The sequence below is a fragment of the Netta rufina genome (assembly GCF_964035555.1).
Source record: "Netta rufina genome assembly, chromosome: 31".
NCBI lineage: Eukaryota > Metazoa > Chordata > Aves > Anseriformes > Anatidae > Netta > Netta rufina.
In genome coordinates, this window is record NC_140155.1 from 2428072 (window position 1) to 2446218 (window position 18147).

Below are 18147 nucleotides of genomic sequence, written 5' to 3' on the forward strand. Positions count from 1 at the left end.
GGCACCGCACAGGTCTACCCAAAAGTTTAGACCTATTGACTAAGTGCACAGTCCAAATGCTTCTTAAATTCAGGCAGGCTTGGTGCAGTGACTAATACCCCGGGGAGCCTGTTCCAGCGTGCAACCACCCCCTTCATAGAATCACAGAATCACAGAATCACAGAATTTCTAGGTTGGAAGAGACCTCAAGGTCATCGAGTCCAACCTCCAACCTAACGCTAACAGCCCTCCACTAAACCATATCCCTAAGCTCTACATCTAAACGTCTTTTGAAGACTTCCAGGGATGGTGACTCCACCACTTCCCTGGGCAGCCTGTTCCAATGTCTAACAACCCTTTCAGTGAAGAAGTTCTTCCTAACATCTAACCTAAAACTCCCCTGGCTCAACTTAAGCCCATTCCCCCTCGTCCTGTCACCAGGCACGTGGGAGAACAGGCCAACCCCCACCTCGCTACAGCCTCCCTTGAGGTACCTTAAAAGAGCGATAAGGTCACCCCTGAGCCTCCTCTTCTCCAGGCTGAACAAGCCCAGCTCCCTCAGCCGCTCCTCGTAGGACTTGTTCTCCAGGCCCCTCACCAGCTTCGTTGCCCTTCTCTGCACCCGCTCAAGCACCTCGATGTCCTTCTTGTAGCGAGGGGCCCAAAACTGAACACAGTACTCGAGGTGCGGCCTCACCAGAGCTGAGTACAGGGGGACGATCACCTCCCTAGCCCTGCTGGTCATGCTGTTCCTGATACAAGCCAGGATGCCGTTGGCCTTCTTGGCTACCTGAGCACACTGCTGGCTCATATTCAGCCGACTATCCACCATCACTCCCAGGTCCTTCTCTGCCTGGCAGCTCTCCAACCATTCCTCTCCCAGCCTGTAGCTCTGCTTGGGGTTATTGCGCCCCAGGTGCAGGACCCGGCACTTGGCCTTGTTGAACTTCATGCAGTTGGCCTCAGCCCATCGGTGCAGCCTATCCAGATCCTCCTGCAGAGCTTTCCTACCCTCAAGCAGATCGACACACGCACCTAACTTGGTGTCATCTGCGAACTTACTGAGGGTGCACTCGATGCCCTCGTCCAGATCATCGATGAAGATATTAAAGAGGACCGGCCCCAGCACCGAGCCCTGGGGGACGCCACTAGTGACTGGCCTCCAACTGGACTTGGCTCCATTCACCACGACTCTTTGGGCCCGGCTATCCAGCCAGTTTCTAACCCAGCGAAGCGTGCGCCAGTCCAAGCCAAGAGCAGCCAGTTTCTTGAGGAGAATGCTGTGGGAGACGGTGTCAAAAGCCTTGCTGAAGTCAAGGTAGACCACATCCACAGCCTTTCCCTCATCCACCCAGCGCGTCACTCTGTCATAGAAGGAGATCAGGTTCGTCAGGCATGACCTGCCTTTCATAAAGCCATGCTGACTGGGCCTGATCGCCTGCTGGCCCTGCAAGTGCTGCATGATGACTCTCAGGAGGATCTGCTCCATGAGCTTTCCTGGCACTGAGGTCAAACTGACAGGCCTGTAGTTTCCCGGGTCTGCCCTCCGGCCCTTCTTGTAGATGGGCGTCACGTTTGCTAGCCGCCAGTCGATTGGAACCTCCCCTGATAGCCAGGACTGTTGATAAATGACGGATAGTGGCTTGGCCAGCTCCTCTGCCAGTTCCCTCAGTACCCTTGGGTGGATTCCATCCGGCCCCATCGACTTGTGCACATCTAAGTGCCGTAGCAGGTCACCAACCAGTTCTTCATGGATAATGAGGGCCACATCCTGCTCCCCATCCCCTTCCACCAGCTCAGGGTACGGAGTATCCAGAGAACATCCGGTATTGCCGCTAAAGACTGAGGCAAAGAAGGCATTGAGCACCTCTGCCTTTTCCTCATCTCTTGTAACTAAGTTTCCCCCCGCATCCAGTAAAGGATGGAGATTCTCCTTAGTCCTCCTTTTTGTGTTGATGTATTTATAGAAACGTTTCATGAACGTTCTTCATGAAGAACCTCTTCCTGATGTCCAGCCTAAACTTCCCCTGCTTAACGCCGTTCCTGCGGGTCCTATCACTGGTGTTTTCAGAGAACAGGTCACCTGCCTCTCCAAGACCTGGATGGCAGTGTGTTTCCCCAAGCCCTCCGTTTGAGTAGCCACATTGGTGACTGTGGCTGGAGAGGCTGCAAGAGATGCAGAAACCATGGTTTTCTGCCTGATTGATACCATGGCCAGGCGCTTTGCAAGCAGGTTACAAGTACTGATGGGAAAGACCGCTGCAAAAGAGCAGTAAGAGCGTCCCACCTACTCACCCTGCCTGCATGACCTGCCGCACTATGCCCTTCTGACGCACTACACCCTCTTTGACCATCCTGTTTACTGTGCAACCCAGGGGCTGCTGTTGAACGGCCGGGGAGGGGGCATTACTGGCTCTGCCTATGCCTCATCAGCCTCCCTCGCGAGGGCAGCCACATCTAGTTGGCAGCTCCATGCCGTTCCCTCGGGCCCTGTCACTGGCCCCAGAGAGCAGAGACTGGAGCTTGCCCCTCCACTGCCCTCATTAGGAAGTTGAGGGCTGCCACGAGGCCTCCCCTGCGTCTCCTCTGCTATGGGCTCAACAAGCCAAGCGCCTTCAGCCGCTCCTCACACGCCTTGCCCTGCAGAGCCTTCGCCGTCCTCGTAGCCCTCCCTTGGAGGCTCTCGCACAGTTTCATGCCCTTCGTCTGCTGCGGTGCCCACAGCTGCACACAGTGCTCGAGGCGAGGCCGCAGCCAGCAGTGCCGTGCCTGAGGCACCCCAGGACACGCTTGGCCCTTTGGGCTGCCACTGACGAGACCTGGCCCCAAAATGGAGCCCTGAAGAGCCCCACTCGTGACTGGCCACCAGCCTAATATCACCCTGTTTAGCACAACACTCAGAGCCTGACATGTCAGACAATTGTTGACGCATCGTATCGTGCATTTGTCTGGGTCTGTGCTGGACATTAGGTCCGGCTGGGTATGGTCGGAAACAATGTTTTAATCTTGACTGAAATTCAAAAAATCATCTCAGATGGCTCTTCTTGGCCAACTAGGAGGCTGACCTTGTCATAAAAATAAATTGAGTTTGATAAATAGGACTTTCTCCTCACCATGTGTGCTGTGACTGCATTGTCCCTCAGGTGTTTTTCACTCACTCCCAGAGCAATGTCCCTAACTTTACCATAAACTGCTGTGAGAATGACAGCCCTGTAATTCCCAGGGCCTCCTTTGCTGCCCTTCTTGGAAACTGGGGCAACGTTTGGCAGCTTCCAGTCACTGGGACCTCTCCAGATTCCCAAGGATATTTCAAAAATTGTTTATTTCATAATGACATCAGCCAGTTCTCTTAGTACTCTGGGATGAATCCCGTCAGGCCCTATGGTATCCACCTCTAGGAGCAAATCCCACACTAATTCAGCATTTGCTGAGAGTTTATCATTCCTGCTCTCATGGTCCTCCAGCTCAGGGCACCTGGGGTCCCAGTGCCCATCGTCAGTGTTGAAGACAAAGGCAAAGAAAGCATTAAACATCTCTGTATTGTCAATGTCCCTGTTCATGAGGAGACCATCCCCATCAAGTAAAGGACCAATGGCTTCTCTGGTCCTATTTTTGCTGTTTAGTTATTTTTTTAAGTCCTTTTTGTTGTCCCCCACAGTATTGTCCAGCTTCAACTCTAATTGAGCTTTGGCCATTTGAATCTTTCCCCCTAATGACAAGGGCAGCGGATCGAGAGGCATGCCTTAGTTCCTTCAAGAACAGGTCATCCATGTCATCATCCTGGCTGCAGGCAGAAGCTGCCCCTCTGGTCCTTGGGAGCCATTTCCCTGCCCAAGCCCTGCCGCAACAGGGCTTCTCTTGCCAGAGGGCAAATGGTCTGCCCATTTCTTCCTCCTCTGCGATGGGCAGAGCCAGGAGTGGGGCTGGTTCTTTGCCTGCACCACTCTGGGCAAAGGGTGGTAGCATGGCGCTCAGCACTGAGGCATGGAAATCAAACTTCACAGCTCCTGAAGAGTTATAAAGCAGGTACGTTTATTGCAGTGCTGAGTGCAAGGGGGATCGCTCCCCCTAGCATGCACACCAATGGTTACTGCCAGGGTGTTTATATTGATGGGATATATGCATATTCATTTCATTTCCTGCAAGTCTCTTACATATTCATCAGGTCTCCGTAAATCATTCACATAGGTTTCCACCCCTATCTGCATGCACACTAGAGTCCTCAGGCAGTTGTCCAGTGTACTCTGCTGGTCTTTTGATGTAGGACAGAAGCCTTCCTCACTGCTAAGCTTCTGATCTTTCCTTTCTTTTACAGACGTCAGCAGTCAAGCCAGTTCTTGCTGGCTTCATTATCTATGCATGCAGTCTTTGACTCCCTTATCGTTCGGGTTGCCCTCTCCTTGTGGTTAACACACAACTGTGTTAGCTAAGAACTACAGAATCAACATCCTTTGCCTTGTTCCCTGTTTCAATCTTTTAGCGTCATCCTGTCCTCGTACTACCTAGTTCAGCCCTGTCCTTGAGGCTGATATACAACATAATCCCTGGGTTAGCTGAAACCTGCAATATAGGCATGCTTTCCCTTGTTCCCTGTCTCAGCACACAGCTGTGCCACTTTCCCTGCAGCCTCTGATCCCGCTCCGCTCTGGAGCCTCTTGCTCCCAGCCCCCAAATGTCCAAGCTCCTCCCAGAGTTTTTTTGTTCTCCGGAACTGCGTAGGAGATCTGGAATTTTGGCATACCCCTGTGTTTCCTGCAGCTCTGTTGGGTGCAGAGAGAGACGTCTCTGTCGGTGGGGCTCCCTTGGAGAACAACCCCTGGGGGCTGCCTGCTGTGTCATCCCGTCCGTGATAAGCACAGGCTCTGCGCCTTGCCCAACGTGCTGCTGGCTGTGGCTATTTGTGTCCGGGCCCAAGGTGACTCCTTCCCCATCTGCCTGCGGTGCCTGCAGCCCCTCAGTCCCCTCTGTCTTCTGCCCCTACTTCTGCCCTCAGCTCGTGCTCCCGCTACAGCACAGATGCGGCTCCCCTGGGGCTGCAGCCACCCCAGCTTCATTGGCCATGCCAGGGGCCTCCTGACTTCCCTCGTCACTCTGCTCCTTCTCCAGCTGGGCTCAGGTAGGATCCTGTGGGGCTGCTGGGGGCTCTCCCCTCTGGGCCTGGCAGACATGCTGCTGTGGGGCAGGGGAGCGGCTGTGGGGCAGTGGGGACCTGAGCCCAGAGCTCATCCCCCTGTCTGGGTTTCACTTTCCCTTTGGTTCTTTCACACAATATGGGCGCTGCCTCGGCTGCCATTTTTGGCTCTTCTTCTCCTGCCCAAATGCTGCAGAGAGGGCTCCCACTCCCAGCACACCTCCTTCTCCTGCACGTCCTCCCTCTCCCTCTCCTCTTTCCCCGGTGGTTTCCCATGGGACACGGGGGACGCAGCACGCACCAACTCACACACAGCTCACCCTTTGTCACTCACTGACCCTAAATTTACAATGGCAAAATCTCACCGCCTCTCTGTGCCCTTCTTCATTGCCCAGCCCAGCTCAGAGTGGTGGGACCAGGCCAGCCTGTCACTGGCACCGTGGGGCAGGATGTCGTGCTGCCCTGCCACTTGTCTCCTCTACGTGATGCTCGCAGCTTGGAGGTCAGGTGGATCCGGGATGATTTGTCTGAGACAGTGCACCACTACCGCAATGGACAGGACTTGTATGGGGAGCAGATGGGGGCATATGCCGGGAGGACAGAGTTGGCCAGAGATGGTCTCTCTGCTGGAAGCCTGGACTTGCGAATCTCAGGGCTGAGACCCTCTGATGATGGCCAGTATTTCTGCACTGTGAAAAATGCTGATGCTTATGATGAAGCAACGGTGGATCTGGAGGTGTCAGGTTTGTGACTGGGGTAATACACCGGAAATTCCAGGGGAGAATTTAAGTTTCATTTTCCTGTCTCATCTATTAAACAGCATGGAATATGGACATGCAAATGGAGGTAGTATTTGGGAAGAGAGATCATTAGGTACAATATAGTTTTTAGTTTTCACTGGTGTCTATGCAGACCACCCCCATGATGGTTTAAGGGCACTGGGCACAGGCTGCTGAGCAGCCCCTTCATCTGTGCCTATGATGCTACTAAACACAGTGCCTGGAGCAGGGAAGAGACCTCTGAGCAGCTGGACGTCTTTTGGGTTTTGGTTTTCATGCTGGGGGAGACGTGAGACATTGTCTGGAAGTCTCGGGGCTTCTTGAACCAGCACAGCTTGGTGCAGAGAAGCTGCCTGGAGGTGCTGAAGCTCAGCACCTGGGTTTCCTGGGTGATTTGTGGCCACTGGCATTGTACACCGTGCTCTCTGGTTCTGGCACGAGCTGGGGATGTCTTGGATGAGGGTGGGTGCATGGATCACCCAGTCTGAGAATCCCTGGGGCCATGGTTGGTCTGGGCTGTGTCTGGCATGGGAGCAGATGGGGTCTTTGCCTTGGAACTGAATCCCTCCCCAAGTCAAGCCCCAGCCACGCGCTCTTCCCCCAGCCACAGGCGCTGACCCCCACCTCTCCCTGGGGGGCTACGAGGACGGAGGCGTCCGGGTGCTGTGTCGATCGGCCGGCTGGTACCCGCTGCCGCAGCTGCTGTGGAGGGATGCTCATGGGCAGCACCTGCCCTCGGTCTCCCAGACACATTCCCAGGACCAGGAGGGGCTCTTTGAAATTGAAGGCGCTGTCATCATGACCGGGAGCGTGGAGGGGCCCTTGTCCTGCGTGGTCAGGAGCAGCCGCCTGCAGCAGGAGCGGGAATCATCCCTGCACATCTCAGGTACAAATGGCACAGCCAGGATGAGGTGTTCCTGGCCCCCGCACTTGTCCTGACTCAGGAGAAGTCTGGGTCTTGCTCTTCCATCCACGTGCATATAAACACAGCCCTTTTCCTGGTGCCTTTTCTCAGCTCCCTTTTTCATAAACGCCCAGCCCTTGATAGTGGCTCTGGCTCTGGTCCTCGTGCTTTTTGTGGTGTTCATTGGCCTCGGTGTTTATCTCTTTCGAAAGCAAGGTAAGCTGGCAGCACAGGGATGGAGCGGAGGGAGGTGTTCTGCAGGGACCCCCCTGGGTGTGGAGCGGGGCTGAGCCCTGGCCCAGGGAGGTGCGTAGGAGGAGGAAGGGAATGTTCTCCTGGGGATGCCAAAGGCCTTAGGATGGTCTTGGGTGGGAGGCCAGGGAGCATGGCTGCAGCGTGGGGCTGGTGGCAAGGCGCAGCCCCCCTGCACATGTTCCCACCCAGCAACCAAGCTGCTCTGCTCACTACCTCTTCCTCCGCCTTTGCTTTTCAGTGACACAGAGACGAGAGCTGGGTGAGTCCTTGCAGTCCGTGCCCCCAGCCCCTGGGGAAGTGGTGTCCCTGCGGGAGGGACTGGGCCTGGTCTGGGTGGGCTCTGGGGGCTTGTGTGCTGGTGGCTCGGGGGTGCTGGAGGGGCAGCTGGAGCCTGGGGTGGGAGTGGGGAGTGCTGGAGCTGGGGCTGCCCTGGGCACGGGACACGGCCGGGATGGCTGAAAGGAACGGGGATCAGTTGGGTACAGGGAGCGAGCTGCGGGGCTGCCCTGCTCTCCACAGATGCTTCTGGGACAGGGACGTCCTCCCCATATCCCCATTCACTTCCCCTTGTGTTTTGGTGGCACGGTGCAGAGAGCTGCACAAGTGTCTGTCCTTAATGCTCCACGTGCACAAGCCTTGCTCAAAGCTGCTTCTGGCTGACTGTTAGTCAGGTTTCTCCCAATCTGGGTGCAATTTGGTCATTTACCACTCATGACGTGTTCAAAGTCTATCCATGGGCTGAGAAGCTCTTCCTTCTGATCTGACACTATTTTTGCTTTCTATTTCAGAGAAACAAGCTGCAGATCTGGGTGAGTGTCCCTGTCCTTGAGCCCCAGGGAAACACCAAGGCATTGTGCAGGGGAGGGTGGGCAGCTGCGACGGAGTAGCCCAGGGCTGGACCCTCACCCTGACAGGAGAGCAGGGAGTGCTGAGTCTGGGGCTGCCCTGGGCACGGGACGCGGCTGGGATGGCTGAAGGGAATGGGGATCAAGGTGGGGACGGGGAGCGTGCTCCGGGTCTGCTTCGCTCTGCACTGATGCTTCTTGGACAGGGATGTCATCCACCCGTTCCCATTCACTTCCACTTGTTTTTTTGTGGCACGGTGCAGAGAGCTGCACAAGTGTCTGTCCTTACAGCTCCACACACACGAGCCTTGCTCAAATGTGGTCCTTGCTCCCTGTTAGTCTGGTTCCTCCCAAACTAGGAGGAATGTGCTCTGTGCACACTCATCTCAGAAAAATATTTAAGGGTCTAGGTAAGGGAGTAGCCATGGAATGTGAAGCACTGCCTTCTGGTCACACATAGAGTTTTTTTTTCTTTTCAATTAAAGAAGTTGGAAAGTTATGTAAATCTGCATTCATAAACCCAATGTTTTCCCATAAGCATCCGTCAGATGGGAAGTTCTCCCTTCTTATCCTGCTTTGCTTTTGCTTTCCTCTTACAACACATCAAGCAGCAGTGGAGGGTGAGTGTCCATGGGCTTGGGCCACAGGGCAAGGCCAAGGTGATATTCAAGGGAAGGGTGCACAGCTGGGACAGAGCACTCCAAGGATTTTATCTTTCTTTTCCAGATGAATACCGTGCAAAGGATGGTAAGTCTCCATCAAAATCTGAAGGGATTTGAGGTGTCGCAATGCGATTGGAAGATGTTTCCTCTCGCCATGATTTTCTTCTCATTTCTAGAGCGCCAATCTGCAAGACTGAGTGAGTCTCTGTCCCTGAACCCAAGGAAAATGGGTTCTCATCATGTAATGAGAATCTGTACTCTCTCACCAAGTATTTTTGCTTTTCTTATGAAGAGGATCTAACTGAAGAGCTGTGTGAGTGTCCTTCCCCAAAATGAAGGAATTTGGGCCCGACTGGTGGGCAGTGTGGGCTCGGCACTGATGCTTCTGGGACAGGGACGTCCTCTGTACGTCCCCATTCACTTCCACTTGTCTTTTGGTGGCATCGTACTGAAAGCTGCACAAGTTTCTGTGCTGCTTGTTCAGCTTGCACAAGCCATGCTCACAGCTGAGCTGCACTCACCGTTAGTCTGGTCCCTCCTTTGGGAGCAAAGTTATATTTGGCCACTTCCAAGAAGAATAAATTTGGGGGCTTAGCCATGGGAGCAGGCATATGACGAGAAGCTGTCCCCTCTGGTCATGCATTGCTTTTTCCTTTCTTTTCCAGCACAAAAAGATAAAACGCTGGGTGAGTGTCCCTCCCCAACATGAAGGAACTTGGGGTCTTCCCATGGAAGCAGCCATGGGATGAGAAGTTGTCCCCTCTGATCATGCATTGCTTTTGCTTTCCTTTTGCAGCCGAACTGAAAGCAGAGCTGGGTGAGTGTCCCTCCCCAACGGAAAGAACTTCATGTCTTCCAATGGGAGCTATGGCAGGAGAAGCTTTCCCCTCTGATCATGCATTGCTTTTCTCTTTCTTTTGTAGAGAAAAAGAATGCAAGTCTGGGTAAGTCTCCATCTGCATCTGAAAGCATTTGGGGTCATCGCAATGGGATGGGAAGCTGTTCCCTCTCACCATGATTTTCTTCTCATTTCTAGAGCGCCAATCTGGAAGACTGAGTGAGTGTCTAGCCCCAAACTCAAAGAATATGACTTCTTGTCATGTAATGAGAATCTGTACTCTCTCACCAAGTATTTTTGCTTTTCTTTTGCAGAGGATCTAAATGAAGAGTTGTGTGAGTGTCCCTCCCCAAAATGAAGGAATTTGGGCCTGATTGGTGGGCAGTGTGGAATGGGAAGTTGTCCCTTTCTATCATGCATTCTTTTTGCTTTCGTTTGACAGTGAGGAAGGATACAGAACGCGGTGAGTATCCTGCACCACAACAAACAGTATGGGGTCCAGCAATAGAATGCGAAGCTCTCCCCTCTCATCGGGCATTTCTTTTCTCTCCCCCTCTTTTTTTTTTTTTCTTCAGAGGATCAGATAGAAGATATGCGTGAGTGTCCTCGGCAATGCAAATGCGATGTTCAGGGGAGGGTAGGCAACTGGGACAGAGCAGCCCTGGGCGGGCCCCTCACCGTGACGGGGGAGTGGGGATTGCACGGCTGCCCTGGGCATGGCACACAGTCGGGTGACTGAAGGGAACGGGGATCAAGGTGGGGACAGGAAGCGAGTTGTGGTGCTGCCCCGCTCTGCACTGATGCTTCTAGGATAGGAACGTACTCTATATGTACCATTCTCTTCCACTTGTCTTTTGGTGGCATTGTACTGAAAGTTGTACAAGCTCTTCAGCTTTTCAAGCAGGACGAAGGCACGATACAGCGGTTCTTCAACCAGGGCGTACCTCTCACAGGCATGCCCTGTGCTGCTGTTGGAGGAGGTTTTGCAGAGGAAACGAATGTAAGTCTGGGTAAGTCTCCATCTGCATCTGAAAGTATTTGGGGTCATCGCAATGGGATGGGAAGCTGTTCCCTCTCACCATGATTTTCTTCTCATTTCTAGCGCACCAATCTACAAGATTGCGTGAATCTCTGTTCTCAAACCCAAAGAAAATGAGTTCTTGTCACATAATAAGAATCTGCACTCTCTCACCAAGTGTTTTTGCTTTTCTTTTGCAGAGGAACAAGCCACAGAGCTGGGTGAGTGCCCATCCCTCCCCCAAATGAAGGCATTTGGGTTCTAACAGTGGACATTTTGAGAAGGCAAGATGTCCCTTTCCATCATGCTTTCTTTTTGCTTTTGTTTGGCAGAGAATAAAGATGCAAAGCTCAGTGAGTATCCTGCACCATAACAAAGCAGTTTGGGGTTCAGGCATGGGGTGAGAAGCTCTCCCCTCTCATCAGACATTGCTTTTGCTTTCTTTTCCAGAGGAACAAGCTGCAGTGCAGGGTGAGTGTTCCTGAGCTTGAGCCCAAGGGCAATGTCAAGGCAATGTGCAGGGGAGGGTGGGCAGCTGGGACAGAGCAGCCCAGGGCTGGCCCCTCACTCTACCCACACCCACTGGGCACCAGCCATGGGCTGTGACCAGCTCTTCCCTCTCCTTCCAGCACGGAGAAATTTTCTGCTGTCTCACAATAGAGGTAGGTGTGCACTGGGTTGCCTCTGCAGTGCTTCTCCTGCCCTTGCTGGGGCATGTTCAGGAGCCAAGAGGTGCCCCATCTCCTGCCCCGTGGGGCAGCTCCTGGCCCCGAGCTGGGGAAAGCCTGCCCAGGGCTGAGCTCTGCCCCTGATGGCCTGGCTCCTTCTGTCCCTGCAGTGAAGGTGACCCTGGATCCAGACACGGCTCATCCCCAGGTTGTTGTGTCTCAGGACAAGAGCAGTGTGAGATGGGAAAGTGAATGGCAGCAGGTGCCCAACGCCCTGGAGAGATTTGACACTAGTAGCTGTGTTCTGGGCCGTGAGGAGTTCAGAGAGGGGAGGCACTGCTGGGAGGTGGAGGTAGAGGGGGAGAAGGGAAAGTATTGAAGTTTGGCTGTGGGGGTGGCCAGGGCATCGGTAAAGAGGAAGGGGAAGATCAACATGAGCCCTGAAGAAGGGATCTGGGCTGTGCAGTACAATGAGGGGCAGCTCACGTCTCTCACATCTCCTCCCACCCCCTTGTCCCTGTCCCCTGTCCCCACGAGGATCTGGGTCTGTCTTGACTGTGCCCAGGGGCAGGTGTCTTTTATAAACCATGACAATTGGGTCGAGATCTTCACTTTCCCAGAAGTCTTCCTCAAAGGGGAGACCATGCGCCCCTGGTTCTGGCTGGGGACGAATGCCCAGCTGTGCCTGAGGGACAACACGCTGAGACCTGCGGCAGATGGTGGGGGGTACTGACTTCAGGCAGCCCTTTTACTTCGTTTTCGGAAACCTGCTTCTAACTCCAGTGATGAATTTGGCTTTGAGTGTGAAAGCATGACATATATAGCAGGGATTTACATGTAAAAGAATTAGTAATACTCCTTGTAAATGAATAAATCAACTTCTGAACATGGAAAACCCCAGCGTGTGAATATTTTAAATCATTATTGAAGGAGGTTGGACTCGATGATCTTGAGGTCTCTTCCAACCTAGAAAATTCTGTGATTCTGTGATTCTGTGAAGCTGCATACCCCCAAAAGAACAGGAAACTTGAAGTGGCAGGGTGGAAAAGTCCAGTGGAAGCTGGATTTGAGCCAGAGTATGGCTACAGTGGGGGACAGCGAAGATGTTCTCTTGGTTGGATTCTCTGGGACCAGGATGCTGCAGGGCTGGGATGCTTTCTGAGTTGGATGCTGTGGGAGGGCTTGGGGGAGGCAGGATGCTGTGGAATCCATCCGATGAAGCATGGGGAAAAGAACTGGAAAGGACTGGGTCTGTGGGAACCTCAAACAAAGTGAAGCTCGGGGAGCTGTGGTGCTTTGGGCTCTGCCCTGCACAGGGCTCCTGTGCTGGGGCACAAGCCCTGCTGGCACCCACGGGTCTCACCCTGCCTCTGAGCCCCAGCGGGCAGCACAGGGGCTGCAGCAGCTCTCCACGCTCCTCTCCCCTCTGCTTGCACTGCTTGCAGACCCCAGGGCAAGGGATGTGGTCACCGTGTGCTGCCGGCCATTGCAGGCCACCTTTGCCTCCTAGGTTGGGGTTGATCCTTGCTCTGTGCCTGGTGCTGAGCATGAGCAGCCTGAGGGGGCTCTTTGTTCCCTCCTCTGGAGAACATCAAGGCACAGAAGCAGCAGGACTGTGGCAAATAAAGTTTTGCATAGGAAGATGGAGTCTGGCAGAGGCATTTCTTGGGTGCTTTCTGTCCTGAGGGTTTGCAGCCTGGGAAGGCGTCTTGCAGCAGACCGTCTCCTTGGTGTTGGTCCTGTTAGTCAAAGCTAGGAGGAATCACAGAATCACAGAATTTCTAGGTTGGAAGAGACCTCTAGATCATCGAGTCCAACCTCTGAGCTAACACTAAAAAGTCCTCCACTAAACAAACTAAAACATATCACTAAACCTAAACTAAACATATCACTAAGCTCTACATCTAAACGTCTTTTAAAGACCTCCAGGGATGGTGACTCAACCACTTCCCCGGGCAACCCGTTCCAATGCCAAACCACTCTTTCTGAGAATAAATTTCTCCACATTTCCAGCCTGAACCTCCCCCGGCACAACTTGAGGCCATTCCCTCTTGTTCTATTGCTAGTTATCTGCCCCCAGCTCCCACAGCTTCCGTTCAGGTAGTTGTAGAGAGCCATAAGGTCTCCCCTGAGCTGTCTCCGGACTAAAAGACCCCAGTTCCCTCAGGCGCCCCTTGTCGGACTTGTGTTCCAGGCCCTTCACCAGTTTTGTAGCCCTTCTCTGGACACACTGCAGGGCCTTGATGCTCTTCTTGTAGTGAGGGGCCCAAAACTGAACACAGTACTCCGGGTGCAGCCTCTCCAGGGCAATGTAGAGGGGGACAATCACCTCTCTGGTCCTACTGCCCATGCTATGTCTGATACAGGCCAGGACGTCATTGGCATTCTTGGCCACTTGGGCACACTGCTGGCTCATGTTCAGGTGAGTGTTGAGCAAAACTCCCAGATCCATTTCATCTGCACAGCTTTCCAGCCAATTTCATAACATCATAGAATAATTGAATATCCCGAGTTGGAAGGGACCCATAAGGATCATCACGTCCAACTCCTGGCACCGCACAGGTCTACCCAAAAGTTTAGACCTATTGACTAAGTGCACAGTCCAAATGCTTCTTAAATTCAGGCAGGCTTGGTGCAGTGACTAATACCCCGGGGAGCCTGTTCCAGCGTGCAACCACCCCCTTCATAGAATCACAGAATCACAGAATCACAGAATTTCTAGGTTGGAAGAGACCTCAAGGTCATCGAGTCCAACCTCCAACCTAACGCTAACAGCCTTCCACTAAACCATATCCCTAAGCTCTACATCTAAACGTCTTTTGAAGACTTCCAGGGATGGTGACTCCACCACTTCCCTGGGCAGCCTGTTCCAATGTCTAACAACCCTTTCAGTGAAGAAGTTCTTCCTAACATCTAACCTAAAACTCCCCTGGCTCAACTTAAGCCCATTCCCCCTCGTCCTGTCACCAGGCACGTGGGAGAACAGACCAACCCCCACCTCGCTACAGCCTCCCTTGAGGTACCTAAAAAGAGCGATAAGGTCACCCCTGAGCCTCCTCTTCTCCAGGCTGAACAAGCCCAGCTCCCTCGGCCGCTCCTCGTAGGACTTGTTCTCCAGGCCCCTCACCAGCTTCGTCGCCCTTCTCTGCACCCGCTCAAGCACCTCGATGTCCTTCTTGTAGCGAGGGGCCCAAAACTGAACACAGTACTCGAGGTGCGGCCTCACCAGAGCTGAGTACAGGGGGACGATCACCTCCCTAGCCCTGCTGGTCATGCTGTTCCTGATACAAGCCAGGATGCCGTTGGCCTTCTTGGCTACCTGAGCACACTGCTGGCTCATATTCAGCCGACTATCCACCATCACTCCCAGGTCCTTCTCTGCCTGGCAGCTCTCCAACCATTCCTCTCCCAGCCTGTAGCTCTGCTTGGGGTTATTGCGCCCCAGGTGCAGGACCCGGCACTTGGCCTTGTTGAACTTCATGCAGTTGACCTCAGCCCATCGGTGCAGCCTATCCAGATCCTCCTGCAGAGCTTTCCTACCCTCAAGCAGATCGACACACGCACCTAACTTGGTGTCATCTGCGAACTTACTGAGGGTGCACTCGATGCCCTCGTCCAGATCATCGATGAAGATATTAAAGAGGACCGGCCCCAGCACCGAGCCCTGGGGGACGCCACTAGTGACTGGCCTCCAACTGGACTTGGCTCCATTCACCACGACTCTTTGGGCCCGGCTATCCAGCCAGTTTCTAACCCAGCGAAGCGTGCGCCAGTCCAAGCCAAGAGCAGCCAGTTTCTTGAGGAGAATGCTGTGGGAGACGGTGTCAAAAGCCTTGCTGAAGTCAAGGTAGACCACATCCACAGCCTTTCCCTCATCCACCCAGCGCGTCACTCTGTCATAGAAGGAGATCAGGTTCGTCAGGCATGACCTGCCTTTCATAAAGCCATGCTGACTGGGCCTGATCGCCTGCTTCCCCTGCAAGTGCTGCATGATGACTCTCAGGAGGATCTGCTCCATGAGCTTTCCTGGCACTGAGGTCAAACTGACAGGCCTGTAGTTTCCCGGGTCTGCCCTCCGGCCCTTCTTGTAGATGGGCGTCACGTTTGCTAGCCGCCAGTCGATTGGAACCTCCCCTGATAGCCAGGACTGTTGATAAATGACGGATAGTGGCTTGGCCAGCTCCTCTGCCAGTTCCCTCAGTACCCTTGGGTGGATTCCATCTGGCCCCATCGACTTGTGCACATCTAAGTGCCGTAGCAGGTCACCAACCAGTTCTTCATGGATAATGAGGGCCACATCCTGCTCCCCATCCCCTTCCACCAGCTCAGGGTACTGAGTATCCAGAGAACATCCGGTATTGCCGCTAAAGACTGAGGCAAAGAAGGCATTGAGCATCTCCGCCTTTTCCTCATCTCTTGTAACTAAGTTTCCCCCCGCATCCAGTAAAGGATGGAGATTCTCCTTAGTCCTCCTTTTTGTGTTGATGTATTTATAGAAACGTTTCATGAACGTTCTTCATGAAGAACCTCTTCCTGATGTCCAGCCTAAACTTCCCCTGCTTAACGCCGTTCCTGCGGGTCCTATCACTGGTGTTTTCAGAGAACAGGTCACCTGCCTCTCCAAGACCTGGATGGCAGTGTGTTTCCCCAAGCCCTCCGTTTGAGTAGCCACATTGGTGACTGTGGCTGGAGAGGCTGCAAGAGATGCAGAAACCATGGTTTTCTGCCTGATCGATACCATGGCCAGGCGCTTTGCAAGCAGGTTACAAGTACTGATGGGAAAGACCGCTGCAAAAGAGCAGTAAGAGCGTCCCACCTACTCACCCTGCCTGCATGACCTGCCGCACTATGCCCTTCTGACGCACTACACCCTCTTTGACCATCCTGTTTACTGTGCAACCCAGGGGCTGCTGTTGAACGGCCGGGGAGGGGGCATTACTGGCTCTGCCTATGCCTCATCAGCCTCCCTCGCGAGGGCAGCCACATCTAGTTGGCAGCTCCATGCCGTTCCCTCGGGCCCTGTCACTGGCCCCAGAGAGCAGAGACTGGAGCTTGCCCCTCCACTGCCCTCATTAGGAAGTTGAGGGCTGCCACGAGGCCTCCCCTGCGTCTCCTCTGCTATGGGCTCAACAAGCCAAGCGCCTTCAGCCGCTCCTCACACGCCTTGCCCTGCAGAGCCTTCGCCGTCCTCGTAGCCCTCCCTTGGAGGCTCTCGCACAGTTTCATGCCCTTCGTCTGCTGCGGTGCCCACAGCTGCACACAGTGCTCGAGGCGAGGCCGCAGCCAGCAGTGCCGTGCCTGAGGCACCCCAGGACACGCTTGGCCCTTTGGGCTGCCACTGACGAGACCTGGCCCCAAAATGGAGCCCTGAAGAGCCCCACTCGTGACTGGCCACCAGCCTAATATCACCCTGTTTAGCACAACACTCAGAGCCTGACATGTCAGACAATTGTTGACGCATCGTATCGTGCATTTGTCTGGGTCTGTGCTGGACATTAGGTCCGGCTGGGTATGGTCGGAAACAATGTTTTAATCTTGACTGAAATCCAAAAAATCATCTCAGATGGCTCTTCTTGGCCAACTAGGAGGCTGACCTTGTCATAAAAAGAAATTGAGTTTGTTATATAGAACTTTCTCCTCACCATGTGTGCTGTGACTGCATTGTCCCTCAGGTGTTTTTCACTCACTCCCAGAGCAATGTCCCTAACTTTACCATAAACTGCTGTGAGAATGACAGCCCTGTAATTCCCAGGGCCTCCTTTGCTGCCCTTCTTGGAAACTGGGGCAACGTTTGGCAGCTTCCAGTCACTGGGACCTCTCCAGATTCCCAAGGATATTTCAAAAATTGTTTATTTCATAATGACATCAGCCAGTTCTCTTAGTACTCTGGGATGAATCCCGTCAGGCCCTATGGTATCCACCTCTAGGAGCAAATCCCACACTAATTCAGCATTTGCTGAGAGTTTATCATTCCTGCTCTCATGGTCCTCCAGCTCAGGGCACCTGGGGTCCCAGTGCCCATCGTCAGTGTTGAAGACAAAGGCAAAGAAAGCATTAAACATCTCTGTATTGTCAATGTCCCTGTTCATGAGGAGACCATCCCCATTAAGTAAAGGACCAATGGCTTCTCTGGTCCTATTTTTGCTGTTTAGTTATTTTTTTAAGTCCTTTTTGTTGTCCCCCACAGTATTGTCCAGCTTCAACTCTAATTGAGCTTTGGCCATTTGAATCTTTCCCCCTAATGACAAGGGCAGCGGATCGAGAGGCATGCCTTAGTTCCTTCAAGAACAGGTCATCCATGTCATCATCCTGGCTGCATGCAGAAGCTGTCCCTCTGGTCCTTGGGAGCCATTTCCCTGCCCAAGCCCTGCCGCAACAGGGCTTCTCTTGCCAGAGGGCAAATGGTCTGCCCATTTCTTCCTCCTTTGCGATGGGCAGAGCCAGGAGTGGGGCTGGTTCATTGCCTGCACCACTCTGGGCAAAGGGTGGCAGCACGGCACTCAGCACTGAGGTGCAGAAAACAAACTCCACAACTCCTGAAGAGTTATAAAGCAGGTATGTTTATTGCAGTGCTGAGTGCAAGGGGGATCGCTCCTCCTAGCATGCACACCAACGGTTACTGACAGAGTGTTTATATTGATGGGATATATGTATATTCATTTCATTTCCTGCAAGTCTCTTACATATTCATCAGGTCTCCGTAAATCATTCACATAGGTTTCCACCCCTATCTGCATGCACACTAGAGTCCTCAGGCGGTTGTCCAGTGTACTCTGCTGGTCTTTTGATGTAGGACAGAAGCCTTCCTCACTGCTAAACTTCTGATCTTTCCTTTCTTTTACAGACGTCAGCAGTCAAGCCAGTTCTTGCTGGCTTCCTTATCTATGCATGCAGTCTTTGACTCCCTTATCGTTCGGGTTGCCCTCTCCTTGTGGTTAACACACAACTGTGTTAGCTAAGAACTACAGAATCAACATCCTTTGCCTTGTTCCCTGTCTCAATCTTTTAGGGTCATCCTGTCCTCGTACTCCCTAGCTCAGTCCTGTCCTTGAGGCTGATATACAACAT

At 53.3% G+C, this 18147-nt stretch overlaps 1 protein-coding gene across 1 annotated transcript; it reads left to right on the forward strand.

The window, feature by feature from the left end:
- The first annotated feature begins 4744 nt into the window (after nucleotides 1-4744).
- Nucleotides 4745-11610, forward strand: LOC311220425 (butyrophilin subfamily 3 member A2-like). The gene is made up of 23 exons (XM_084303948.1): nucleotides 4745-4894; nucleotides 4973-5095; nucleotides 5506-5853; nucleotides 6494-6775; nucleotides 6905-7009; nucleotides 7287-7307; nucleotides 7837-7857; nucleotides 8620-8640; nucleotides 8732-8752; nucleotides 8848-8868; nucleotides 9221-9241; nucleotides 9352-9372; nucleotides 9479-9499; nucleotides 9592-9612; nucleotides 9708-9728; nucleotides 9836-9856; nucleotides 9969-9989; nucleotides 10269-10403; nucleotides 10612-10632; nucleotides 10744-10764; nucleotides 10862-10882; nucleotides 11041-11073; nucleotides 11250-11610. Exons 2-23 carry the CDS (start codon nucleotides 4996-4998, stop codon nucleotides 11456-11458), a joined length of 1527 nt encoding a protein of 508 aa, XP_084160074.1. The 5' UTR covers nucleotides 4745-4894; nucleotides 4973-4995; the 3' UTR covers nucleotides 11459-11610.
- Nucleotides 11611-18147: the final 6537 nt, after the last annotated feature.